The 26975-nt window shown below is 44.3% G+C and overlaps 2 protein-coding genes across 3 annotated transcripts in view; one reads left to right on the plus strand and one right to left on the minus strand.

Moving 5' to 3' along the window:
- Positions 1–1160: 1160 nt before the first annotated feature.
- The window catches only part of ITGAE (integrin subunit alpha E), a 55420-nt gene continuing 29605 nt past the window's right edge, over positions 1161–26975 (minus strand). For both annotated transcript variants that reach the window (XM_039507483.1, XM_039507482.1), the window contains exons 21-37: positions 26114–26335; positions 24804–24934; positions 23507–23640; positions 22603–22751; positions 21427–21555; positions 18851–18921; positions 18557–18692; positions 14739–14840; positions 13252–13331; positions 11982–12059; positions 11331–11397; positions 11135–11242; positions 5948–6019; positions 4934–5035; positions 4042–4137; positions 2220–2330; positions 1161–1490 (exon numbers count right to left, since the gene is read on the minus strand). In XM_039507483.1, coding sequence (XP_039363417.1) covers positions 1422–1490; positions 2220–2330; positions 4042–4137; positions 4934–5035; positions 5948–6019; positions 11135–11242; positions 11331–11397; positions 11982–12059; positions 13252–13331; positions 14739–14840; positions 18557–18692; positions 18851–18921; positions 21427–21555; positions 22603–22751; positions 23507–23640; positions 24804–24934; positions 26114–26335 — 1857 coding nt within the window. In that variant the 3' untranslated portion in view covers positions 1161–1421. The remainder of the gene's footprint in view (positions 1491–2219; positions 2331–4041; positions 4138–4933; positions 5036–5947; positions 6020–11134; positions 11243–11330; positions 11398–11981; positions 12060–13251; positions 13332–14738; positions 14841–18556; positions 18693–18850; positions 18922–21426; positions 21556–22602; positions 22752–23506; positions 23641–24803; positions 24935–26113; positions 26336–26975) is intronic.
- Positions 7014–11351, plus strand: HASPIN (histone H3 associated protein kinase). Its single transcript, XM_039507484.1, has one exon. The coding sequence runs from the start codon at positions 7098–7100 to the stop codon at positions 9981–9983; it is 2886 nt and encodes a 961-aa protein (XP_039363418.1). The 5' UTR covers positions 7014–7097; the 3' UTR covers positions 9984–11351.

Below are 26975 nucleotides of genomic sequence, written 5' to 3' on the forward strand. Positions count from 1 at the left end.
CAAAGCAGGACCAATCCCCAGACTGATTTTTACCCCAGTTCCCTAAATGGCCCCCTCAAGGATGAATTCACAACCCTGGGGTTAGCAGGCCAATGCTCAAACCGCTGAGCTATCACTCCCCCAATCTAGGTTAATTCTGTCAGTTTCAAGCGAACAGAAATAAAACAGCAAACTACACAGTTAGGGACAGCTACAGCCAAATGTGGAAATATTTAAAGATATTTTTGCTTTGAAAAAAAATGTCTGAAGTCAGTGGTCATTTTAGTGCTCAGAAAAGACAAGGACTGAGGTGCTGGTTAGAGCCAACCACAGGACAGGCAGTTGTTAAGCAAACTTCCCACGCACACTGCTCTGTAAATGCAATTACTTCTGACCTGCTACTCCAGTCTTGGGACTCCACATTGCTATGCAATAAATCACAATCCCGACCTCCAACAAACCTGCTCTGTTCAACTCCAGATTTGCCAGTGACTCAAGACCTGGAACACTGCTACCATTCTAGTTCTTGTACTCTTCTGAGCAGGCATCGCCAGTCATAGCACCATGGTGCAGTGATTTCTGATGTGGAAATAGTCCATCAGGACCTAGTATGAAACCTAGCAAACTAATTTTTACTTGTGACCTAATCAGAATTTGAAAACAATTAACCCAGAACTGAAAGGCATGAATCTGATTTTTAACCTTTTGTTCTCATGGGAATCTGAAGATCCAAATGGAAAACATAAAATCATTTTGGGTTACTAGGCCAGGCAAGAACCTTCTTTGTTCTGGGTGTGGAGAGGAGAGTCTTTCTCCTATAACCATTCTGCTTGTTTACATAGTCACCTCTGTACACACTTATGATTCCAATCGGCAAGAATCTACACATCCCACTAACTGAATAATGGCTGAGAGCAACAAGCCTGCCCTGCTGTGTTAAATCAAACAAGTACAAGTGTGCATGCATCTGAGGTGCTTTGCCAACTTCACTCGCAATAACCAGGGTGGAGCCTCCATTCAACCATTTCTATTTTCAAACTAGTTTGAGGTTGTATGCTATTAAAGTCCATTTAAAACCAACTCGGCATCCAAACAACAAAGAATGCGATAACAATACATAAATTACACACAATCCAAACTAAATTTTCTCCAGCATATTTACATTTAGGCAAAATTTGAAATGAGGATTCTGTGGTTTATTAATCTAGGAAAGTCCAATTTTGACAAGTAGTCAGCAAATCCAAGCTAGCTGCACAAGCAGGTGGCTGGGTCATACAAGAGTGCAAAATCCCTAAATTAAACCAGGAGCAAACCATGGCAGTCTCAAAATTCAGGACCCTCAAGATCCATCCCAGCTCACAGACTGAATTGTTTTGCTTCTGGCTGGTCTTTGATATTGGAGCTCTCAGGAAGAGTGTGCAATTCCTGTACAGAATCCTCCTCTAGTCAGCCTGATCCTTAGGCTGTTGTTCCTCCATCATATTTTTATAGTTTCTTTTGAAAAAGCCACACTGAAAGACATCAAGAAGAGCATTAAAAACATTTATTGGGTCCTTCTGTGTTTGTGTATATACATTATAGCAACGAGCTAAATTCTGAGTTCCCCTTATTCAGTTAAAGTTGCAGTGAGTGGAAGTTTAAGGACTGAGCAAAAGCTGAGTAAGGAACTCAGAATTTGGCCCAATTCTAATTTCTTACAGTTCTATAGCACCTTACATCCTTAAACTCGTCAAAAAGTATAGGCACGTAGATATGGAATCACCCCCTGCCACAATTTTCTCCCCCCGCCTCCACATACCCCCCACACTCTACTAAAATGAAGCCACTATTGGAGTGGAATGTGGCAGCTGTTTAACAGTTTAAGAGAAAATGAAAATGAATACAATCTCCAGTTGAAACTGTGGAGGAAATTTTAAGAGGCTGTATTCATTTGCCTGAGTTGTAATCTGGCCAGGACAGTAAGGCCTTGTGAAAGACCTTGGGATCCTTCAGGATTTGTTTGTTTTTTAAAACAAGTTCTTTCATAACTCAGGGAAACTTTAAAAATGTATTAATACACCTGCTGAAAAAACTGTAAGGGAGAACCCCAATGGTCCTGCATTCCCTCCCTCAGTAAAACGTATCAGAATATCCACAGCTGAATGAGAACTCTCACTGAGGGCAGTATAGCTGCTGGATTGCTGGGATCTTAATCAACAAGAATGACATGTGCTTGTAATCATGTCAACAAATATATTTACCTTAAAAAGGATGAAAATAATGAAAGCCAACAGCAAAAATCCACCAACAGAGCTTCCTATGACAACAGGCAAGGTATTGATTACTTGCGTTTTCAACAAGACGACAGTGATCTAGAGTAGAATTAAGGGTGGTTTAGCAAATGCTCCAGTATAATTGCTTTGTCTTAACTAGGGGAGAGAGTTCACAGATTATAATGCCAGAAGAGACACTTTACATTTGGACATCTTAAGATCATAATATTTGCTTGTGCCCTACTTACTAAGCAATACAGATCACTGTATCAGTGACCTGTCCTCTTCTTTATTTACAGCTCCCCCAATCTCTGTCTCATCTGCAAACTTTCTCAGTTTTATGTTTATCATTTTTTGGTTTCTTCAAGGTCATTGATAAAAAACGTTAAGTAGTGTAGGCCAAGAACCAGTTCTCACAGGCCTCTATTAGAATAACACCTGTTCGATGAAGATTCCCATTTCCAATCTGAGTCCTTTCACTTAGCCAGTTTTAATCCATTTAATGGGTGCAATGCTAATTTTGTATCATTTTACTTCTAGTTAAACTCACTCAGACTCCTTAACATGTCTCTGGGTGAAGTGACTCTATCAGTGTCCCCTAATGACAACCATTATAATTTAGTTTTTCTCTTCACTGGGGGAAAAGGGTGTAACTTTAAAACATGTTAACTAACGCATATTGAAATTCTAGTGAAGATAAGGCAGTTGTACCTTTACTACATTAGCTGAAGCCTAGCAAGGAACCTAGTTAATGTGTTAAAAATACACCTTTTTTTCCCCAAATACAGACGTGGCCATATTTTGTGGAACGGGTAAATACCTCAAACTCCTATTGCTGCAATGCTGGCAAGAAAGGAGATTATACTGAGCTGAGCTCACTGGTAAAGGTTTCCACTAATGGGAGGAAAAGGCTCAAGTATTTGCTAACTAAAAAGAAACATTGAAAAATAGAGACAATACAGTTGAGTGACAAAGGTTACTATGTCTATTGAAATGATGCTCCAGTACCACCGTATATGCCCCTTGTCTTTCTTCACACTAGGCATCAGAGCACGAACAGAGCTATATTTCTGATAATCACTCTGTGATGCTACCTAGTGCATCTCTCAATGCACGACAGTTATACACTGCTTAACTGAGTTTCTCTCACTACTTTAACAGCCTCTACTGAAACGTGAATTGTCTTCTCACGTACATTGATGCAACCCCACTGATTTCCCTGGTGTTTCTCCTGAATTACATTGATGTATGTCAGAGGACAAATGGGCCTATTAAATATAACTGTAGCAAGTGGCCAATTTCCCACCTGACATGTATAAAAATGTTGGGATTTAGATTCAAATAGATGATTAAGAGTGAACATGAATACAGCTCATCTAAGATGAAACAGCTGCTCACCCTAATTGGCTGTATTTCCCACTCCCCCATCCCCATCAGGCTTCCAGGAGGTGCTTAAACCTATCTACTATAATTGAAACTTTTTTGAAGCTGACTTATATATTTCTGTTTCCTACTAGAAATTACCTTCTGGACTTAGGATAGTTCTCTGCGTGACTGGAAATATAGTGGGCATATTCCCAGGCAGGCAGATAACTTCTCTTTGTGCACCAATTCATTCGCTTCATTCCCTTTTGTTCTCTCTGTGGTCTGAATCCTGGTTCAGTTGAACTCAATCAATGAGTCCAGGCTCTCCTAAATCACTCTATTTTAAGAGTTCAGCAAAAACATTTGCATTCCTCCCCTCAGCTGCTTCTTTCATTTCCATCCTGAGAAAGGGCCCTAGCTGCCTACGTGGTGCTCAGATTGATACCTCAGCTTTGTGGTTCTCTTCCTTCAGGCCCTCATATAGATGTTTATTGAAGGTGATTTCTCCAGTGACCAGAAGATCAGTTCTGTCTTTTAAGAACTACAAAAGAGGGAGGGAAAAGACAAAACAAATTATTATTTTAGACCTTTCAGTTCTTCAGAGAAAAGCTGGCACAATCATAGTCTAGAAAAGAGGTCCTCTGCCTCCTCCACAAACATGGTGGTTTTCCAAACTCAGAACTCAGCTGTGTCAGCCAGTTCCCACTGCATCCCAATCAACTGAGTGTGTTCGAACCCGTACTGGAGCTCGGACAGACCAAATTCCAGATAGGATTGCACCCAAGATGCCCAGATTTTGCAGTTCTAGTTATGGGGACTGCTCATCAATTTAAGAAATGCACAAAAGGAGTATCTCTTCCCCCTACATCTCAGACCTCTCACCTCCAAGTCTGTTAAGACCTGCTGGATGTTGTTCTAGCCAGAGGGTTAAAAATGGGATAACTGCAGTCCACTCACACAACCGAGACTCTAATGTGCTGAGGTTGTGTTACTCAGCATCCCCCTGCTCACCTCGGACTTATGGTAGTATCAATAGGTAAGACGGTACCTAGAAAATCAATGTTTACAGCACTGGAAGTACCATCCTCTAGAGGAATAGCCTCTGTGGATAACTAGAGGAGATGGCAACATGTCTCGTAGGAGCAGAGTCTCTCCTGAGAACTGAAAGCACCATGATTAAAACTCCACCTTTTCTCTGCAGAGTCAGGAGATAACTTAGTATCTAAATGTCATTCAGGGTAAGGATTTCATAGGTGTCCCTGCAGAGATTCTATCCCACAAATGTGGATTAACAGATTTTTAGCAAGAAAAGAGAGAAGCACAGCTTCTGTGTATACCTGCTGAGACTCAATTAAAGGCAACTCCACTATCACAGTAACATTCTCTCTGTCGGACGTGATAACACAGTGCACACATTGGCACTGCACTCTATTGCTGGCCTGAAAGAGAAAGGGATATCAACACTGAAAATATTTCTCAAAGCAAAATTTATGGCATGGAATCAAACTATTTCACTCTAAGCAGAGGGTTCACGGTTGCAATTTGCATGGAAATAGTTTGAGACTTCTAGAATGTACAAGCCATTTCACTAAATGCATGTTGTGTGTCTATTAAAAGCAAGCCATTCTTGGTTACAGCATGCAACACTTGTTACTCCACTTTTCAATAATGCCATGCGACTCACTGCATTGGCCACTACAAAGCCAATGTCCCAGCATAGAATCATAGGACTGGAAGGGACCTTGAGAGGTCTTCTAGTCCAGTCCCCTGTATGCATAGCAGGACTAAGTATTATCTAAACCATCCCTGACAAGTGATTGTCTAACCTGCTCTTAAACATCTCCAATGATGGAGATTCCACAACCTCCCTAGGCAATTTATTCTAGTGCTTAGATATGCATGGCACAGCAGATGCTGCACAGCCCTGCAGTGGTTGTCAGTACCGCCAGCAACCCTAATATCATAAGCCAAGAAAACTAAAAGGCTACATACCAAGCACCATGACAGGCTTAAATCAAGTAATCAGATACACACAAACAAGTGCCCCAACGTTAAAGTTACAAGGTCACTATGTGGATCTAGGAAAATATAGTCTATCAGGTCAGGACTTTCCATTTTTTTTAAATCATCCAGAACCGTTATGCGCCTGTGCGTTAAAGCCAAACTAAACTGAATCTTGGACTGAGCACACTGCTTGCACCATAGAGAGCCTATGTAATTACATTCTATGTAAATCGACTAACAGAGTATCTGCTGGGTGCTGCAGTTCCCATTTCTGGAAAGACCAACAGTAACTAGTTTGTGTTTCCCTAGTACATCTGTGTAACAGCAGATACCAAGAAACCACTCACCTGTACTTTGGTCTCTCCAGCAGCAAAATGACAAAATTTCAAATCCTTCCTGATTGTGCAGACTGTTGTATTCTGGAAAGAGAGTAGTGGACAGTCTTGGTAGTTTCCCACACACCATTTTCCGAGAGCATGCCTAATAAAATGCACAAAGAATTCCAGAAGCCCAGTCCCATTGTCTGCCACCTTCTTCCCAAGACAGCAGAGGAAGGGAGGCTCAGGGTCGGATTGCTCACTACACCACCAATTGGTCAGTTTACGAGAGATATGAACTCCAAAGTGTCCCTGGTCTGGTTGTCTTCACCTAGAGATGTTTGGCCACAACCTACCTGCAGTATGTGGGGCAAGTGTATTGGAGATCTATCCCCAAGGGTTTGCCTGGAGCACAAAGGACTCATGTCACTGTAGGATAGTGGAGTCCACAGGATTCACTACAGCAGAGACGATTTATTGGATTACATGATAAAGCCAAAACTAAATCAACATTTCGGCACTCACTACATTCAGGGTGCGGGCTCTGTTGTTTATATAGTGCTGTGCAGCCAGTCCTGGAGACACAGCTCTCTGCCCCAGGAGGTGAGAGCCTGAAGGCCTTAGCTGGTCCAATACAGAACAGGACCGTTGTCAGCAGGGTCTCAATGGGGCGGGACCAGTGAACCAGTCCGTCTCCTCCCAGAGTCACAAGTGCCCTGCGGGAAGCACTGAGAGCGAAGGAGCCTCATCCTCTCATGAGGGCGAGACAAAGTCACTCAGGGAGTGCAGAGATGAGAACAGTGCGCGTGACCGGCGCGAGGCACCCAGGGGCGACGGGCACGGTGCGCGTGACCGACGCAGGGCACCCAGGGGCGACGGGCACGGTGCGCGTGTCCGGCGCGGGGCACCCAGGGGCGAGGGCACGATGCGCGTGACCGCCGCGGGGCACCCAGGGGCGACGGGCACGGGGGAAGGTGACGGGGAGAACGGACCGGGGACGCCTGGCACCGCCCAGGGCGAGTCCCAGACCCAGTCCCCCCTCCCGCGGGGTGGGGAATGACAGCCCGGACCCGCCCCGCGCTCGCTCCCGCCAGCGTCTGTGGAAGGAGGGGCCTCGCGAGACTTGGTTTGAAATGGCGGCGGGCGGGCTCGGCGGTTCTCGCTGAGGCGCGGCCCCGCCATGGAGCGGCCTACGAGGCCCCAGCCGCGGCTGCTCCGCACCTACGCGCGCCGGGGCGCCTCCCTCTACCGGCTGCCGCGCCCGGCGCCCTGGCTGTCGCCGCCTCTGGACTGCAAGCGGCTCTTCAGCTCCAGCTCCGCCTCCGTGGGCTCGACTTCCACCGCCTCGTCCCCCGGCTCCGAGGACCCCGACTTCCAGCCCCGCGGCCGCCGCGCGCCGCCCCTGCCCCCGCCCCGCAGTCCCGGCCGCCTGAGGCGGCGGCGGAGAGGCGGCAGCGAGGAGCCCAAGGAGAACCGGGCCCCCGCCGGGCCGGGCCCGCAGAGCGATGGCTGCGCCCTGCCCGCCACCCCGCTGCCGAGACACGTCACCCGCCGGCGGGCGCTCCGGTCCCCGGGGCGCAGGGCGGGGCTGCGGGCGCGGCCCCCCCTGCTCTGCAGCACCCCGCAGCAGGCGCCGCCCGGGGCGGAGAGCGGGCCCCTCCCCGAGGAGGAGAGCATCCTGGGGGGCTGCCAGGAGAACGGGCCCTCCGATCCCGGGAGGGCGGCCTCGGGCCGGGCCCCCCGGAACGTCCTGGCCGAACTGAGCTCGATGGCGCCGGGGAGCAGCGTCACGGAGCCCGCGGCAGGGCTGGCGGGCAGCATGGAGCTCTTCTCCCCGCCGCTGTCCGGGGGCAGCGGCCGGGTCTCTCGTGGCCACCAGCATCCCACCGCCAGTTCAGGCAGCCCCCCGGGGGGAGACTGGCGTGGCCGGAGCCCGCCGGCGTGCACCGCATCGCCCCAGGGTGCCCAGAGCCATGCTACTTGTAGGATATCTGGGAGCCAGTATGTCCTCTTACCCTGTGCTGCTTGGAGTCAGCCTGAGGCAGCCCAGGGAGACTCGATCCAGCTTGTTCCCTCAACACTTCCAGGTATCCACAGACAGTCTGTCCCTACTCTGGGCCAGCCTGTGTCACCCCATCATAAAACTGTGAGTAAAGATCACGTCCAAAGACTGACCTCACAAAAGGCAGAGCGGGCTCAGAGGACTACACAGGGACCTTGCCAGCTAGAAACTAGTCTGGGCCTGCAGAAAAGTGTTAACCATTCTGGGGCTGCACTGCCCATTACTGGGAAGCCCCATGTCCTGGTACAAGATAATACCAGTCCTGATGAGCCACATGATTTGAGAGGATGCTGTCAGGAAAGGAGCTGGAACCTTAGCACAGACAAAAACAGACACCAACTTCAGCCCGTGGTGGTCTTGAGCTCTCAAGTGGTACCAACCTGGCTGGCTAACAGGAAGATCAATAATAAGTTGGCTGCTTGGCCCTCCTGGAGGGAAAATGATTGTCAGCAGCCAGTTTCCCCTTCTACCCTGTCTGTAATCTCAGTAAAGAAGTCCAGAAGTAGCAAGGCCGTTCCCAGAGATGGTGATGGAGGCACCAGTAGAAAGGCCTGTATCAGTGGGTTCAGCTCCAGTCGATGGGGGAAACAGGCAAGGCGTCGCCCTTTCAGACACAAGAATTCAAAAACTCCATGGCAGCAGGCTGAGGGCTCCTTCTTTCAAGAACAAATGAGGCAAAGAGGAATAGAGAAAAATGCCCTGGAGATGTCATCTTTTCTGTGTGACTTTTCTTGCCTCAATGACTCCCAGGGGTGGGCCAGGGCTCGAGCATCTCTCTCTCTTCACAAGAAAAAGAAAGTTTCCATTGAGGAAAGTGCTTGTGACAGCATCCCTTGTACGCCTTCCTCCAAATCTCAGCTTGCAGGGTACCGTAAGTCCCCGTTCATTCAAAGTGTGGGCTACTGTAACTGGCCCACTTCCCCGGTGCTCCTGCTGACTCCCATGAAGTCCCATTCTGTTCTGGAGGTGACGCTTACAGACGCAGAAAAGGTGTATGGGGAATGCCAGCAGGTGGGTCCTATCTCCTTTGAGGAATGTATTCCCCCAGATAAGATGAAGAACTGTTTGAAGATTGGAGAAGGAGTATTTGGGGAGGTGTTCCAAACAAACAGTGAGAGAGGAGCTGTGGCTTTAAAAATCATTCCTGTTGAGGGGACTGAGAGGGTCAATGGAGAAGCTCAGAAGAGCTTCAGTGAGATCTTGCCAGAGATTATAATTTCAAAGGAGCTCAGCCTTTTATCCCAGGAGGTAGAGAACAGGACTGTAGGGTTCATTGACTTGCACTCTGTGCACTGTGTCCAGGGAGCATATCCCAAGCATCTTCTGAAAGCCTGGGACAAATATCACCAACTGAACAGATCTGAAAATGACCGGCCAGACCTGTTTGGAGAACAGCAGCTGTTCATGGTCCTGGAATTTGAATTTGGAGGCAATAACTTGGAGAATATGAGGAAGCAGCTAAATTCAGTGGCAACAGCAAAAAGCCTGCTGCATCAAGTTACTGCTTCCTTGGCTGTGGCAGAGGAGGGACTGCACTTTGAGCACAGAGACTTGCATTGGGGGAATATTCTGGTGAAGAAAACTAACTTGAAAAAGCTCAGTTATACTTTGAATGGAGCAGTTTATACAATCCCCACGAAAGGAATTCATGTGAACATCATAGATTACACCCTCTCTAGGATGGAGAAAGATGGGCTAACGGTCTTCTGTGATATTTCTACTGACAAAGAGCTGTTCCAAGGAAGAGGTGACTACCAGTTTGATATCTATAGGCAGATGAAAAGAGAGAATTCCAACAACTGGGCTGATTATCACCCCCATAGCAATGTCCTGTGGCTGCACTATTTGGCAGATAAACTTCTGAAAGAGGTAAACTACAAGAATAAGCCATCCTCCTCCTCTGCCTTGAGAGGCATACAGAAACAGCTCCGAAAATTCCACAGCGAAGTTCTGAACTTTAGTTCTGCAAGTGATGTTCTGCTCAATAGCAGCCTTTTCCACTGATCAAAATGGACCTTGAAATGAGAGATCACAAAATGGTGTCCTTGTACTGTCACTCCCTTTGCTGTATTTTTGGCATATTTTAACATTGGCACCTTTGGCATGGTACAGATAGTAAATGATCTCTTATGTCCATGAGTTAAATAATTTGTAAGTGTTCAGCTAAAATATGTGAAGATCCATTGTTGCAAAAAAAAATTTGAAACATTTCACAGTTCAAATGTTAAAAAATGGTGGTTCTATATGTAAAGTCCTTATTTTGAACTTTAAGCTCCTTTGCCACTTTTAATCTTAGATCATTAAAACTGATGACTTAAATAAGCTGCAGTAAAATCTAGCCTACTTTTCATTTCTCACTATGGAAAATGAAGACCTGATACATTTGAGGCATACCCTTATTATAAAAACTTTTCTTTAAATTAGCACTTGTATAGACCCAGCTTTAAACACATGCTCTTAGGTTGGCAAACTTTCTGGATTAGCAGAATGAATTTGACAGGTTACAATATGTGAACCCTGAAATAGAAAATTAGAGAAAATACTCCTGGATTCTGTAGGAAAGCCATGCTTGAATATGTTTTATCAGTAAGGCTATGATTTTGTCAGGGATATTTTTAGTAAAAGTGATAGACCAGTCACGGACAATAAACAAAAAATTATGGAAGCTGTGACCTGTCCCTGACTTTTACTAAAAACATCCCTGACAAAATGGTGGGGGAGGGTCCAGCACCCTGTCATCACCCCCTGCAGTGGCTGAGAGCTGCAGGGACCCCATTGCCCAGTGGCCCCTGTGGGAGGATCCCCCCTTGCCACCCATAATGGCAGGGGAGCTGTGGGGAGGCATCCCCGCCTGCGGCCACTGACTAGCATGGTACTTCTGTCATTGCAGGGGGCGCTCCAACTGCTCATGGCAGCGGAGCTGCTGGGCAGCTCGGGTCACCGTCAGTGGCGTCCCCTGCCACCCATGGAGGCTGGGCTGCTGCTGGATCCCCTGATGCCTGCAGCAGCTGGTCAGCTGTGGGGGCCCTTGGAAGTCACAGATTCTACAACCTCCTTGTCATAATCTTATCTTTATTTATCAGTAAGGGTCTAAACCTGCTCTCCTGAAAGTCTGTGGAAGAGGAATTGCACATTGAAAAAGTTAAAATAAATACCTGTGTTCCTTTTGCAGTTTCCATTCTTGTAATATTATGACCTTGTATGCTGATAGGAACTAAAATCTCTAATTCAATTTGAGCTCTAAAGCGGTTTTCCCCATTGATCTACAAAGGGAAATGTGCAGGATGAGAAAGTGTGAACTGTTGGCCCTAAAAAATCCAACTACATCAATGTTATTAACTTTGTACCTACATTAAACTGGAACTCTTTGTACTCAGAGTGTCCTTGACTAACATTCACATATACTACTGGAGTTGGCCTGCAGACAAAAAGATAAATCAAACTAAATGGATCTTGCATTGTTATTGCTGCAAATTAGTTCACACTATAACTGATGGAGACAGATCACTCAAATAGAAGGGAAGGGAAGTTATCACACATCCAGTTTTAGTGAAAGTCATGTTTATCTACACTTATTTTAAAGGGACAGCATCTTGAATCTATTTAAATAGTTTCAGGTAGTAAAGATGCCCCTGAATTTCCCTGCCAGTTTTTACTTACTAGACCAGGTGGTCTTACTATCACATTTTTAAGTTTCTCCCTTCCCTGTTGATATGTGAGACTCATACAAAATGGGAACCACCAACTATCTATAGTGTTGTTAAACACACAGAGTAAGAAATCTTAGGCTCTATCAATTACGGTAATCTTGTGATTCTAGTAACAATAGTTGGCTTTCTTAAACAATAAGGTTAATTAACCTTTTTATAGAGGAACAGTAATTCATAAATAACAAATTATACTATAGTCTTAACAAGGTTCCCCTAATTCACTTTACCTCCAAAACAGGTTTGTAAATGTCATCATAATATCAATAGCACTTGGCTGCTCTGTAAGACTTACCTGGTAAGAACTGCAGTGAAAGCATATCTGACATCAAGTATGTGTTCTTCAATCAAAGCAGTGCTATTTTCATTTACACTAAAAATAAAGGGTAAAAGACAACACATTTAGTTATCTACCTGTACTATATTTAATTCTTTTCCCTGTCACTAAAGCTTCTATAGTTTGACATTTGCTGACAGTGACTTTATACAAGGAGAATGAAGAGAATTATTGCCACTGTACAGTCCAGAGCAGCTTTCACAGAGCTACTAGCGGTCTGAACTCTATAAATGTAATATGGTAGGAATTCTGACCTTTCCTTTAGCATTTTCTGTTTCCCCATATTTCAAATACAAGTGTAGTATATGAGCATACAGCAATGCTCACGTCTATCATAGTTAAGGGTGCTCCCACATGTGCAAGAAGCTTGCTGGCATCATAGAAACTCATACAAAAACCTTTCCCTTCAACTATGCTTGCAGTAGAGTTGAAAGGCAAAAATTCCAGATTTAGCTGCCTAAAGTTAGTCAAATAAAATCTTTAGTTTCCTAAAATCAGTTTCCTGATTTTCAAAGATGCTGAGCACCTGCTCATTCCTGTGGTCTTATTTTCCACACTTAAGTCCAGCTGTTTAGGTGCTAAACCATAGGTTTAGATTCCTATCTTGTTTGAAAATGTTGACAAATGGGTCAACTACAATTTTGTGCCCATTACTTGGGTATAAATATGGCCTCTGCTTTTTTTATTTTTAAAGGCTTACTTGCCTTCCCCCCCAACCCCCTAGAAATCAGTCACAGACTTCCCTTCTCCCCCACCCCCAGCAAAGGACTCTGAAAATGCGCTTTCCCAGGCCCCAGTTAAGTGGGTTGAGGGAATTAGTACCCACCACACCTTGCCTCCCCAAAATGAATTGGGCCTCAACAAAAAATCCACTCGGCACATAGCTGGGCCTGTGTTTTTGAAAAAAGTATACACTATACACTTTTCCCTACTGATGAAGAAGGGGTACTAGGTGTCCTGCAGGAAAAAGGGAAATCGGGACTCTGCTTAAGTAATAAGTAAATTTGGTGGCTTTCCCATTCTTCTAAAAGAGAAAATAAATTATCCTCAGCAGGTAGGGGAATAGTTTGTACATACATGGACATTTCTAAAAGAAGGGAGGAACGGATGAGTAGGGTTTCCATGGAACTGGCTTCCACAGGCTGATTAATGGAAAAGTATTAAGGAAATAGGAGGTGACTTATGATTTCTGTCTATAATATGATGGGTGGAAAAGCACATTTCTTACTTTGTGACGTTAATAGTGATGTTCGCAGTCTGATCTGGAAATAAAGCTTCATCTAATTGCCAAATCACTGAAAAATGTGCCTATTATGAAGAAAGAGATTATTAAACAAAAAAAGCAAAATGAATGCATTTTTTTATTCTCACTGTGCTACTTACAAAATAGATTTAGTTGGTTAATTTTATTGTCCAACTTTCTCTCCAGTATGTGATACATATTACTATGTATAATGGAAAAACAGCCGAGAAACAGATATAAGCAAATAGCTAGTGTGACAGTCAGGGTCCAGACACTCCACGGGGAGAATAGAGGGTTTAAACCCCCAAAAAGAAGCAGTTAAACCAAATGATTGCATACTATGTTATTTTGCTGTAAAAGTATATCGAGTATGGTATTTTACAGAAGCTTTTACTATTCTGAAACTGATGGTCATCATGAGATACATAAATTCATAACCATAATCTCTATACGTATTTGTGTATATAGAGAACTGTGCTCATAAGCTTTGGCTCCACCTCACAGCAGGGAGGTGAGCAGTCAGATAGGGAGAGGCACCTCCCAAGCCAGATGTTTACACAAAACCAGACTCAAGTAACGATTCATGGTACAGCCCAGGAACAGACAAATCATGGGCCATTAGAGTTTGTGGTAAAACACTGAGACAACTTGGAAATTCCCACTTTTCAATATCTATAAGGAACTGAAGAATAAAACTGCAAACCCTTTTAAAATAAAAGGGGTTTGAAGTGAAATCTATCCAGAAACAGGAAGAACCTGTAGGTGGGAAGCTTTCTGTGAATGCTGGATTCTCCCCCCATCCAGCCTCCTGCCACAGTAGTTAGAGGGGTATGCAATAGGTAAATTGTATTAGAAAAAGGTTTTTTTTTTATCTAATATGGATATTTAAAGCCTGAGGTTGCATCTTTATTTTTACTGGATAATTGCATGTTTGTTATCTCACTATTTCATCTTTGAATCTGTGGGTTTTCTATGAAATAGACATTTATTTTTACTCCAAGCAGGTCTCTGTTGTGCAAACTGTGTGGGGACCAAAGTAAGATGGTATCTGTGGGACTGATTTCACACCTTCAGAGGTGACAAACCAGGAGGGGAAAGTCTGAGTGTCTGGTAGTCAATAACTCAGAAATTTAAGGAGACTCAGGACAGGAAGGGCTGTTGGTGTCACCCTGCAAGGAGTGACTAAGCTGCTGAAAGCCAGAGTGAGACCTGGTGCATGCGGGCAGGCTACTGGTGTCAGGGATCTGAGCCACAGCAGCACAGCATTAAGGCACCCCAGGGTTCCAGAGCAGGCAGCGACACGTTACTGGCCTTGGGTGATCCTCAGAATATGACAGTCAGCTAGAGTGATGACCTCCATACACGAGAGTTAGTTGAGGCTATGGCCTAGTTGCAAAGATAATGGTGCAAGAGCAGCTGTTGAAAATAGAATGAACACTGAGAACAGAGCTGGAAACTGACATTTGACTTACCGCTGTTTTTTTGAATATTGGGTGTCCAATCTTGCAGCCCATGGATGAGAGTAAATGTGCGAATAGTTTCGGCTGATCGCAATGAATCACAGTAGAGGATGGCTGTGAAAATAGTAGGAATGCTTTTTAATATAGAAGCAAAACAGACTGGAAGATTCAACTCATTCTTCTGTGCACTCCCACAAAATGAATTTCTAACCTAGGTGTGAATAGCTCACAAGTAACATCGGGAGTTAGGTGTCTTGGAGATCACAAGAGTTCTCCATTTAGGCATTGATAACATCATTGAGGTGTTCCGTTTACAGTTTCTTTTCAGGCCTCATTTTAGGCATTTAGAGCAGGTATTTTCAATAGAGGCTATGAGTGTCGTAAAAAAACGCCTTTTATAGGCGGGCAAAATTGATTAATCAAACTGCCAGAACACTTTATTTACATTAAACATGTTGGATTGGTGTGGTTGAGATAAATAACGAATACCCACATTTGACTGGTTTTAAAAAAAAGTTCAAGTTACTCTATAGTCTCTATATATTGCAAAAGAAAAACACTGCAACAAACCCAACATACAGATTATAGCCTTGCCCTGAAGACAGTCCAGTCCTTCAAAAGCTCCACTAACTCTATCCCTTATAAAAACCGATAAAGTAATTTAAAAGTCTCATCAGTTTTAACTTGAAAAAATGTGGAAACTAACTGACCCAGACTCTTTAGTTCTGGCTATATTTTAGCAATAGCAAGCCCTCTGTGCTGCTGTAGTTTAATGCATTAAAACACTACTCACTTTTCAGCTGTTCCATTTTATGTATGCCATTGCTGAATACACCCTAATGTGGCTGGCTTACTCATGCAACATGAAGGCAGTGTTTGAATTTCATTTAAATTTTTTCATCATGCTGTAATTATGGCCTGTGATAGACCTAGGCCAGTTGGGAACAATAGAGTAGTCGAAGGGAGATATATTGGCCACTGGATAAGCAGTTTTCTGTTCCCCGAGTGACCAGGGCAGGGGCTGCTCCAGGCTAATGAGAACACCTGACTCCAATTAACCTGCTAAGAGTCAGGTGAGGCTGTTAAGCACCTGACTCTAATTAAGGCCCCTCTGATGCTATAAAAGGGCTCACTCCAGTCAGGCCAGAAGGAGCCAGAGGAGAGGAAGTGCATGCGAGGAACTGGGAGCAAGAGGTGTGCAAGAAGCTGACAGTGAGTAGGCATGCTGCTGGAGGACTGAGAAGTACAAGCGTTATCAGACATCAGGAGGAAGGTCCGGTGGTGAGGATGAAGAAGGTGTTGGGAGGAGGCCAGGGGAAAGTAGCCCAGGGAGTTGTAGCTGTTGCGCAACTGTACCAGGAGGCACTCTAGACAGCTGCAGTCCACAAGGCCCTGGGCTGGAACCCGGGTTCCCCCCAAGCCTCCCAACTCCTGATCAAACACAGGAGGAATTGACCTGGACTGCGGCTTCTACCAGAGGGGAAGGTCTCTGGGCTGTTTGCTGACCCACAGGGTAAATCTGCGAGGCAAGCAAATCTGCCAATAAGCGCAGGACCCACCAAGGTAGAGGAGGAACTTTGTCACAGGCCTTAATATACTGAATAAATCCAACGCTTATAATAGCCCAAACTCTGTTCTCAGTAATTCTGAAGCTAGGAAGTTAGTATTTGCTTTTGGTGTTCCTGATCTCAGAAATAACCTTCCTATATACCCCAAACCTTAATTTAATCTGTTAACAGGGAGGGCCACTTGACTAGGACCAGAAAACTGCAGAAAGTCTAGGAATCTATGCTGAGTATCGTGTACCTCCTTGGGTTGGCTCTGGAGCTCAGTTGCCACCCGCTGCAAGAGCTCTTGATACTGCCTATAGACGTCAGGCAAGGACGGCAAAGACTGAATAACCACCTCATCTAGCATCGGGAAGGATTCACCTGTCTGTACTATTGGTCCCAGCAGATTTGGCTCAATTTTTTTTCTCTCTTGTACCCTGAAGGAGCTGGTTGGTGTCAGCAAGGAGAGGGTAGGTGGGATTCATGCAGAGATCTAGAGTGCCTAGCATAGGGATCCCATGGACTCCAATGATGCCAGTATGAAGAGTCAACTGGTTGAGGGAGATCCCATGGCGTTGGATACCACTGGTCCCCTGGATAATCATATCTGGGTGGAGAACAGATCTAAGACCTTCTGGAGCCTCCAACTCAGCAGACAAGAAGGTAGGTTCCAGTTCAATCAGCAAGTCATCAGTACTGGTGGATGAATGCTCCAGATGCATGGAAATAGGGAGTATTTCCATCTCCTCCAATAAGTCTGTCCTGGAGTGCAGGATGTTCCAATGGCTGGGACTGACAGATCCGGAGCATCCCAAATCATGGTGGACAGTGGTTCCTTGCAGGGGCAAGCCAGCACCAGAGCAGAGTCTAAGTCTGTAGCTCCCAGACGGTGCTGATCCTTTGATTAGTGTTCGGAACCCAAATTAGTTCCAACGTATCCCTACTATTTTGCACCAGACCTTCATGCCCAAGAGGTCTGAGCAGACCTAAGTCCTTAGGACTTGTGCATGAGGACTCACCAGGCTTAGACAGAATGGGGGAGGGATCTTTTGGTTTAGGAGCAGATTTTTCCTTGCATTTGAGAGTGCTCCTTGCTCCTAATGAGAAGCCTATCCATTCTTAGCAGCTCTGGCCTCAACACCTCTGCTCAGGCTCAGAGGGGCACTGCCCACTCACTGAGGCCATTGTAAAAGTTGGTCACCTTGGCCCAGGTCTGGGTCTCAAGGCTTTCTCCATGAAATGCTTCTTTAGTCAGAGCTCTTGAGAGGGAAGGAGCGACAAATGTTGCACTTAGTGGAGATGTGAGCCTCCCCAAGGCAGTATAGGTAACACTGGTGTTTATTCTTCACAGAGACGGAACCAGGGCAGAAGATCCCCCTTAAATCGCTGGTCTCTGGCCATAGTCCTTGTTCATTGGGAGAAGCTCCCTGAGTCAGGGACTCGGGTAGGACTAATTTACACTAACTAGACAAATTAACACCACTAAGAATAACACAAAACTATTTACAGTATATACACAGGTTTTGAAGAATAAACACCGAAGTAGCTTCGGACACAGGATTCCAACTCAGTCCATGCAGCAGTAAGAAGGAACTGGAGCAGCATTGGTCTGCACCACTCCGTAAACTCTCAGTTCAGAGCACAAGGAAAACAATGCGAGGCATGAATCAATGGACCCGACTTGCTAGAAATGTTATCTCAAGCACATGGTATGCATGCATACCCATGTATGGAATACATGTAGGGACCAACACTCAAAGAACTATCTGGATCTCAAATCACTGAAAGGTTCTGTACAACCCATAAAAGGAAAAAAAAATTCTCACAACATTTATCAGTAGTTAAATAGCCTCACTAGGAAAAGTGAGACAGCTGTTACATGAGTTGTTCAAAGTCCCAGCAAGTCAGTGGCAGTCAGGATTATACCGGTAACTCAGAAGTTCCTGACTCCCAGTCCTGTGTTTAGTCCATTAGGCCACAGGGCTTCTGAAAGAATACAGTTTACTCATGCATAACTCCTGATAAAAGTACACAAGACAGCCTTACCTATTTTTCTGTGCATGATGTGTCTTACTGCTCATTGATTTATTAATAAAGCACCTATAAATGAGCTTTACAGGCTGCTGCCTTGCCTTGCCACTGGCCAAAAAGACATCCTTAGAAAATAAGCATTTATTTCAAGAGAATTTTCCTGGGCAGTGAGTGAATAACAATGGATTCTGACCCTGGCAGTCCCTTACCATCCTGGTTTTGAACCAGACAGCCACTCCATGATCTCACCTTTGGGATCATCTTTTTAAACTGTAGATTTCTAGGGTATTTCAAGACCATGGTTGTCATGTAGGAGTCATCTCCGCTGTTAACTAGAGAAATGTCCATGGTCAGCTCCTTGGTGTCCCCCACCACTAATTTCTTCCTATAAGCAAGCATGAGAAATAAAACAGATGTGTTATACTTTATCAATGTTAATGTAACAAAGGGAGACAAAAACACAAATTATTTTAACAAAGTCCATATGTAATTTTATAGGAATACCAAGAATGAAATCTGTATAGTAAAACCATTTCAACTCACTGAGTCTGACTTCTCAAGATTAGGTTCGCAGCACAGATAGCTTTGTTATTACAGTCCTTCTTGTATGGCACCTGAAATTAGACAGAGGAGTGGGAATCACTGTGATGGAGTCAGACTAGTTGGTCAGAACTCCCTGGTTTTAATGGGACTTTTTTTCCTCTCTTTTTTTTTTTCCCTGGGAGGCAGCATATTAAAAACCACGTAGACTCACATGTACAAGAACCCTTTCCCCAAAACCAGGGATTCGCATAACCCTATCTAAGGGGCAAAGCTGGAGTTGAAGAAACCTCTAGCAGTGACTCACTAACAGGTAACTGTTGAATTATGATGGGATTGCCAGAAAAAGGACTAATAGGAGGCTTCACAGCAACATGAAATGCCTTCAGTGGGGACAAGGTCAGAATTCTGATAATTTCCTCTGGGTTCCTTCGCAATCCAGCATTCTCAGCACATTAGAAAGAGATGCTAGTTGTTAACCTTTCCATTCATCCACTAGGAGTCATCTGAACCATTCTGTGGCCGAATCGTGTAAGTTACTTTTTTATAATTCCCCTTTCATTGCTGAAATATTATTCTAGTTTTTGAATCAGTCTGACCATATTATTTGACTTACTTTCTCCCTATCTTAATTTATTTAAATGCCAATATCACTTTCTTACAAGGTACAGAGATGAAAAAAAAAAAAACTAGAAAAGTTAATTTCTAGAAATGCTATAGAAGCAGCAAAGAATCTATACAGTCTTAAAAAATGAAAGTTTCATATGTTCAGGTCAGTTCCAAACACACTGCATGTTTTACAGATGAGTCTGATTTGATTTTTCTGGAAGAACCAAATCAGGGGAAATGGCCATTATTTTTTATCAGCAATTTGATCCTCCAATATAAATCTGGCATCTATAGCTGATACTGCCATAGCGGTCCAATGATAATTAACCATTAGGTGATGGGTGCTTTGGTTGCTAGCAAATCAGTCTATAACCACTACCACAACTCAGATGATCAAACTGAATAGAAATATAATACTACGTAATGGTGAATGAGCACCCATTGCAAAGTATTGCCCTGATTCATCTAGATGGCATATTTATTAGATATTGATTTGTGACCGGAGTTGTTATATTAATAAACAGGAAAATGCTGCCTCATCATAGAGCTTTGCTGCATTTGTCAGAAACTGATTTAAATTCCAGACTGACTAGTTTCAAAAATAGAGCTAAATTAGCTAATAAGAATTTCCCCTGCTCATAAAATATAAACGAGAGACCATGAGACAAAAACCACAGGTTAAAACCAGTTAATTAGAAGCTGAAATGCCCCAAATTCTGATTTAGATTTTTTCAAAATGTATTTTAAAATATCTTCTAAATTATCTCTTTTAAATAGAAAATTATACCACTTTGTTAATGCAGAAATCTTAATTCAAATAATAGTTCTTAATAATACTACATAACATAGAGCTTTATATCTGCAAAAGCACTTCCCAAACATTAACTAATGACTCCTCACCACCTTTCCAATTGAGGTGGGTTCTGTCCCCGTTTGGTAAATGGGTAAACTGAGGCACAGAGAAGGAAATAACAGTTACCTTCTCGTAACTGTTGTTCTTCGAGATGTGTTGCTCATATCCATTCCAATTAGGTGGGTGCATACACAGTCGTCAGAAAGTTTTCCCTTAGCAGCGCCCGTTGGGTCATTTGTGGAGCCCCCTGGAGTGGCACCTCTATAGTGCTCTATATATGACCCTGCCGACCCAGCGCCTCCTCAGTTCCTTCTTGTCGCCAGTGACGGTCATTGGAACTTTGGCGTCTTGCTCAGAAAGCTCTCCTCGTTTCCCAAGCTCTATTTATTTAGTGTTTGTTTTTCCTCAGTTAGTTTAGCACCAAGTGCATGTCAGTCGTAGCAGCCTTCCCTCGCAAGAGACAGGTGCAGGTATACCCCTACCTCGACGACTGGCTGCTCAGGGGGCGCACCAGGGAGCAGGTGCTGCTAGGGGAAAAAGTTTCCGACATCCGTGCACGCGGCGCGCGCACACCTAATTGGAATCGATATGAGCAATCACTCAAAGAAGAACAGGTTTCAGAGTAGCAGCCGTGTTAGTCTGTATCCGCAAAAAAAAACAGGAGTACTTGTGGCACCTTAAAGACTAACAAATTTATTTAAGCATGAGCTTTTGTGAGCTACAGCTCACTTCTTCGGATGCAAGAAGTGAGCTGTAGCTCACGAAAGCTCACGCTTAAATAAATTTGTTAGTCTTTAAGGTGCCACAAGTACTCCTGTTTTTTTTTTCAAAGAAGAACATCACTTGTCCAAAGTTACACAGTGAGTCACTGGCCGAGCTGGGAAAAGAACCCAGGGACCAGATTTTCTCCATACCGGATACGGGTAACTCCTTGGGGGAAAACTGGGCCCCTGCAAGTACCTTTTTCAAGTCTCCGTAGATCATATTGCCTTTAGCCAGGCGTAGGGAAAAGACATGCACTTGCGAAGAAAAGCACAATGCCAAGGCTGCTTATGATAAAGGCTTTGAATGTTGGGGCGCAAGAGGGCCAGTTGCTTCTAGGAATGTATTTTATTACCTGAAAATATGCCTCAGGCTCCTGGTATCTATCAAGCGTGGGAGCTGGATGATCCATGTTCTCATTGCGATTAGAGAGCTGGTAGCTGACTTTGAGAGTAATGCTAGAGAAACAGTCATAATCACACGGCTGTAATAAAACAAAATTAAGAAAAATGTGTAGGCATGACAGGTATATGGGACTGTTAGAATGCAAAGCAGTGTTTGTACATCAGTGATTCTTTGTATAACTGGCCTATATCCTAACGTGTAACTTTCCAAATGCCATCAGACAATAAAGCACAGAGGGGTGAAAAGCCAGAAATGTCCGTTTGCTTCAGTTCTTAAAATCCTTGTTTCTAACAGACATGATGTTTCACTTGAACAGAATCTCATTGCAGAGGCAGTCTTAGGCACATTCAAATGGCTGGGCACCGTTGCTGTCAACTGTATAGGGACTCCTAGGCAGCTAATGCTAATATCCCAGAATTCCAGGCATAGCCTTGGAATTAAATTTTCCCGTTCAGTTATTCAGAGATTCCCTTATTCATCAAGTGCTGCATGCAAGCTGTAGCGGTCAGCTGAAACCTACGCAAAATTATACTGGAGTCCTGCCTGCTTCCAGTTACTTACTGGAGGAAGAGGGCGGGGGGGAAATATAACACTTAGCACTTGTATAGCACTTTTCATATGTAGATCTCCAAGTAATTTAGAAAGGTATGTAACTGTCGTTAGTTCTCTTTTACAAATAGAGAAACTGAGCCATGAAATGTTGATCTGATTCAAACCAGATCACACTGAAGTCAGTGGCAGAGCTGGGAATAGTCACATGTACCATCCTTTGTCTACACCACACAACCTCCTACATCTCTTAGCGTTACAGGTGCAACACACAGCTCCAAGAAGGAGCTGTTTCCCCTTGGCTGTTTTGCTTAGGATCTGAAAGCAAGTCTACCTGAAATTAACCTCCATCCCTTCGCAATCCATCTGCTGCTTCAAGATAGGTTCATTCTGAGGCAGATTCCATACCTAGCCCTTTCTGTTCTGTTTTTTTTCTGAAGCATTATGTGGAGAGCGCTCCCAGGAGAGCTACCACAATTGTCTCCTCAACAGAGATGTGTAATGCAAGGGTGGCATCATTCACTGTGGTAGAAATGACTCCATCCCAGCTTCGGAGCTAAGCACCTAAATCACCTACCAGTATGTTGAGCAGCAGCTCAGCACACACAGGTCCATTGACCTTCTTTTCTTGGCTCAGTGTGGATTTCTGATCCTCAAAATGGGCTCTCTTCTTCTTCATCCTCACATCCAAGTCCACAGTGTAGCGAATGGATAAGTGCCAAATCTCTGGAAGCACAGATTGGGATTTTTTTGTGAATTCAGAGACACCCTTCACGGGATCAATGAAACTGAAGTCTGTGAACAAAGTGCAATCAGAGCTCTAAATTGGATGGGGAAAAGTGATGCCCACAAACCAAGGGAAATAGATGCACTATTAGGTTTAGGCACGTTGCTCAAGGAATCCTAAAGGCTGAGACTCAAAGACACAAGTTGAAGTAGGAATTAAAGGATTAAAGATGCATGAAGCAAATTACCAAACGTGCTAAACTGAGCAACGGGATGAAACGGTTACTCACCCCGTGCAGTAACGTCTAGATTTGTCCCCCTACGGGTGCTCCACTCTAGGTGCCCAAATGGAGCATCCGTAGGGGCGCTACCCCAAGAACTTGCTTTGTGTGTGGCGTCAAGCTGCTGCCAAGTGTACCTACCACAGCTGCACCTCCGGGATGGGGGGATAAGCAATCATGAAGGATTGGTGGGAAAACAAGTAGTACAGCAACTTAGTGCCACATTCTCTACTGGATTAACCAGGTGCAGCTTCACCAGCCACAGTAGAGCTGCATCTGCTTACGCCAGCAGCGAATTTGGCTCCTTGATTTTTAACAAGAGAAATTATTTCTCTTCATTAATTGTATATTGGAACGTGGCCCTGAAACATTATACATCTACTGTACAGAACAGCCTCTAGAGTCAGAGTCCCAAATCCTCATGACAGCCCCGGCCTGCAGCTTACGGTCTCAGTATTATTCATATTTCATTACCTTGCTGGGATGCTTCTACAGGTGAGCTCATATTAAAGCACAATTCTGCAGTAATGATGCTATTGTTATGGAAAACAAATATTTTCTCCGGGGTGAATCTCATAGTGACATTAAATCTGACAACTGGTCTGGAGCTGGAGGGGAAGAACAGGAACTGATAAGCAAGTAGACAAGATGGACATAAGTATTCCAGACTGATGCTTTACAGGGAAAACATTTCAGGAGCACCTATCAGCGAGGAGCAAGAGTTGTAAACTGGCTCTATACCAGGAGTCGGCAACCTTTCGGAAGTGGTGTGCTGAGTTTTCATTTATTCACTCTAATTTAAGGGTTCGTGTGCCAGTAATACATTTTAATGTTTTTAGAAGGTCTCTTTCTATAAGTCTATAATATATAACTAAACTATTGTTGTATGTAAAGTAAATAAGGTTTTTAAAATGTTTAAGAAGCTTCATTTAAAATTAAATTAAAATGCAGAGTCCCCTGGACTGGTGGTCAGGACCCGGGCAGTGTGAGTGCCACTGAAAATCAGCTCGCATGCTGCCTTCGGCACCTGTGCCATAGGTTGCCTAACCCTGCTCTACACTATTCCACTTGATATTTTCTGCCTTCTTGAAATCTCAGCAGACAAACAGCACTGGGCCAGACTGGTCTATTTCTAAAATTTCCAGCTTTGGCTGGGAATGTCAAGAATGCAGTGAAATTTCAAAATCCAAAGGAACAGATGATCTGAACCCACCAACACTGTGGGCTAAGAGTTTCAAAACTGGGTTTCCATTTTTGTACCTGTAATTGAATTGCCAGTGTAAATCTGGGTACTTGTACCTCTTCCAGGTTTCTAGGGCAACTCACATAGATATTGGTGCAAATTCTCTAATTTTCATGTGCAATTCATTTTCCAGGATCAAAAATGCAGGTGCAAATTAAACCTCATGCCTTGTGAAATGTATCCACCCCACTTAAGATCATTTAGATGTCCAGGTACTAACTGAAGTTTGTAAGCTATTTACATGTCTAATGGACTTAAACTGCATGTGCAGGATCGTGAGCACAAAAATAGGGGCCAATGAAGCCCTACATTACAATTGATTCGAGTTTAGTAAATAATACTTGTTCTTTCTGCATTGGAAGTTCAAAGGCAGAAGGTTTCTAACTTAACCTAAAGCCTTTACATAACAGACAAAGATTTAGGAAGCTTTTTTTATCAACAGAATAACTAATATATGTCCCAGCAATACTTTAAACAATAATGGAACCACTAAACAACATCTAGAGTACAGGTGCAATCTCTACGTACCGGAGCACAGTTACATTTCCAAACGATCCCACGGTGATATCTATGAGACCATCATCAGTCAAGTCAAAACCACCATCAATGGACTGTCCAAAATATTGGAGACCTGGAGCAACTTCAGCTGCTCTTATCCTCTGTGGGAGGAAAAGATCAACACATCTAAGATGGGATATTTCTCCAGTTAACATGGGACTGCTCTGAGTGACACCCTGTGACATTTTTGACATAGCCAGGATAGGGAACTAACCACTTAAGAATGGCCCTACTGGGTCAGGCCAAGGGTCCATCTAGCCCAGTATCCTGTCTTCCAACAGTGGACAATGCCAGGTGCCCCAGAGGGAATGAACAGAACAGGTGATCATCAAGTGACCCATCCCCCGTCGCTCATTTCCACTTTCTGCAACAACGAGGAGTCTGGTGGCACCTTAAAAACTAATAGATTTATTTGGGCATAAGCTTTCGTGGGTAAAAATACCACTTCTTCAGATACACTTCCTGCAATGGACAGGCAGACTTGCTAATGGAGGATGTTTAGTCAGTAGGTGTGGAACCCACATCCTCAAGTGGGCACTTTAGAATCATAGATCTATAGGGTTAGAAGGGACCGCAAAGGAAATCTAGTTTAACCCCCTGCCAAGATGCAGGACTTTGCCAGCCAGCTGAGCTTAAGAAGCAGCTCTGCTGAGTCAAACCTGCAGAGTCTCTTTCACACAAGTTGCCTGGCACACATCTTTACGTTTCTCACCCATGCCTCCAATCTGCACTCACCACACGTGGAGTATCTTTTGATCCACATACAATGAGCTTTTTGAGTACCAGTGATATACTCTGGTGTCTGCAGCATTTTTGGTAAGCAGGGAACTGCAACCCTGAGAATGAGCTGAGTCTGGTGGCTCTCATAAAAATTAGCAAATTCAAGCTGGTTTCAGATTAAAAGATAAAGCCCCAGTGCTTTATCAAGCAAGCCCCTTCTTTTTTCAAGGCTGATTCACTGTTTAATTGGTAATAAGGTGATTTTCCAGAGTAAAAGGAACTGCTCGTGCAAGAAGTGGAAAGCCAGGCTGGATAAAAGCATGGATTAGATTGCCAAAACACCCCTGTGAGGCAGGAATTATTAACATGCCCATTTTAGAGATGGGTAAACCGAGGCACGGGGCGGCCAGGTGACTTGCTCCTAGCTGCACAGAGTGTCAGAAATTAAAATAGAATGCAGGAGTCCTGACTCTGAACCCTCTACCAGAAGAACGTGCTCTTTCCCCCACCCCCCATTAAACCCTCAGTGCACATACGATTCACACTGGACTCCTCCCTACCTGAGAGAAGGTGCTCCTGATCCCATTCTGATCTCCATTATAGATGTAAATGCTGCCAAAGGTAGAAGAATCCAAAAGTCGATCCTCAAGCGGAGCTCCTACTGCAACGTCCCCATATCCGTCCTTACTGATGTCCCCAACACTGGCCACAGTGAACCCAAACCTTGCAAAAGCAGATGGTGTCTGGACACTCAAGTGTCCCACATGGGAGAAGTGACCATTCTGAAACACACCAAGCGGTTATTCCTGCTGCTCCTGAAAGCCGGGTTTTTTAATAGTAAGGATCGAAGGTGAACAACAAAACTTGAAACAATAAATTAAAGGATTCCTCTGAAGGTCTGCTACTGGAGTCAATGAGAGCAGGAGCCGGGGTACGTCTGCACCCTTATAAGTAAAAATAACCAAAACATTGGAAATCAGCTGCTCCTACACTACTCACCAACATCCAAACACTACATATCCACCGTAGGATTTTACATTGCCTCCCATCTCCATAGTATCTGAGTGCCTTCCAAGTAAAAGCAATAGTCAATTCCTCAGGTCTGCAATCTGCTCTACAGTAGCTGAGAATGTCACATTCCCCAGACTGCTTCATAGAAATAAGCCTCACTGAGGGGGTGCATTACTTGGCTTTTGACAGATGTCTTGAACGTGATGTGAGGCCACCAGCTGCTTTCAGCCACTCTAGAAGTCCCCTACGCAAGTCTCATTAGCTGCTTCTAAAGCGGTGCTGAACATGGTTTGTCTGGGTCTACATTTCCAGTTAAACTGTCGTTCAGTTCTGGTTCAGCTAAAGCTACCAGCAGCAATAAGTCACCTTCCTAGCGCAGGCGAGGCTTAAGTGGTGTCAGCAATGTCATCA

This window comes from Mauremys reevesii, linkage group 20, assembly GCF_016161935.1.
Source record: "Mauremys reevesii isolate NIE-2019 linkage group 20, ASM1616193v1, whole genome shotgun sequence".
NCBI classification, from domain to species: Eukaryota; Metazoa; Chordata; order Testudines; family Geoemydidae; genus Mauremys; species Mauremys reevesii.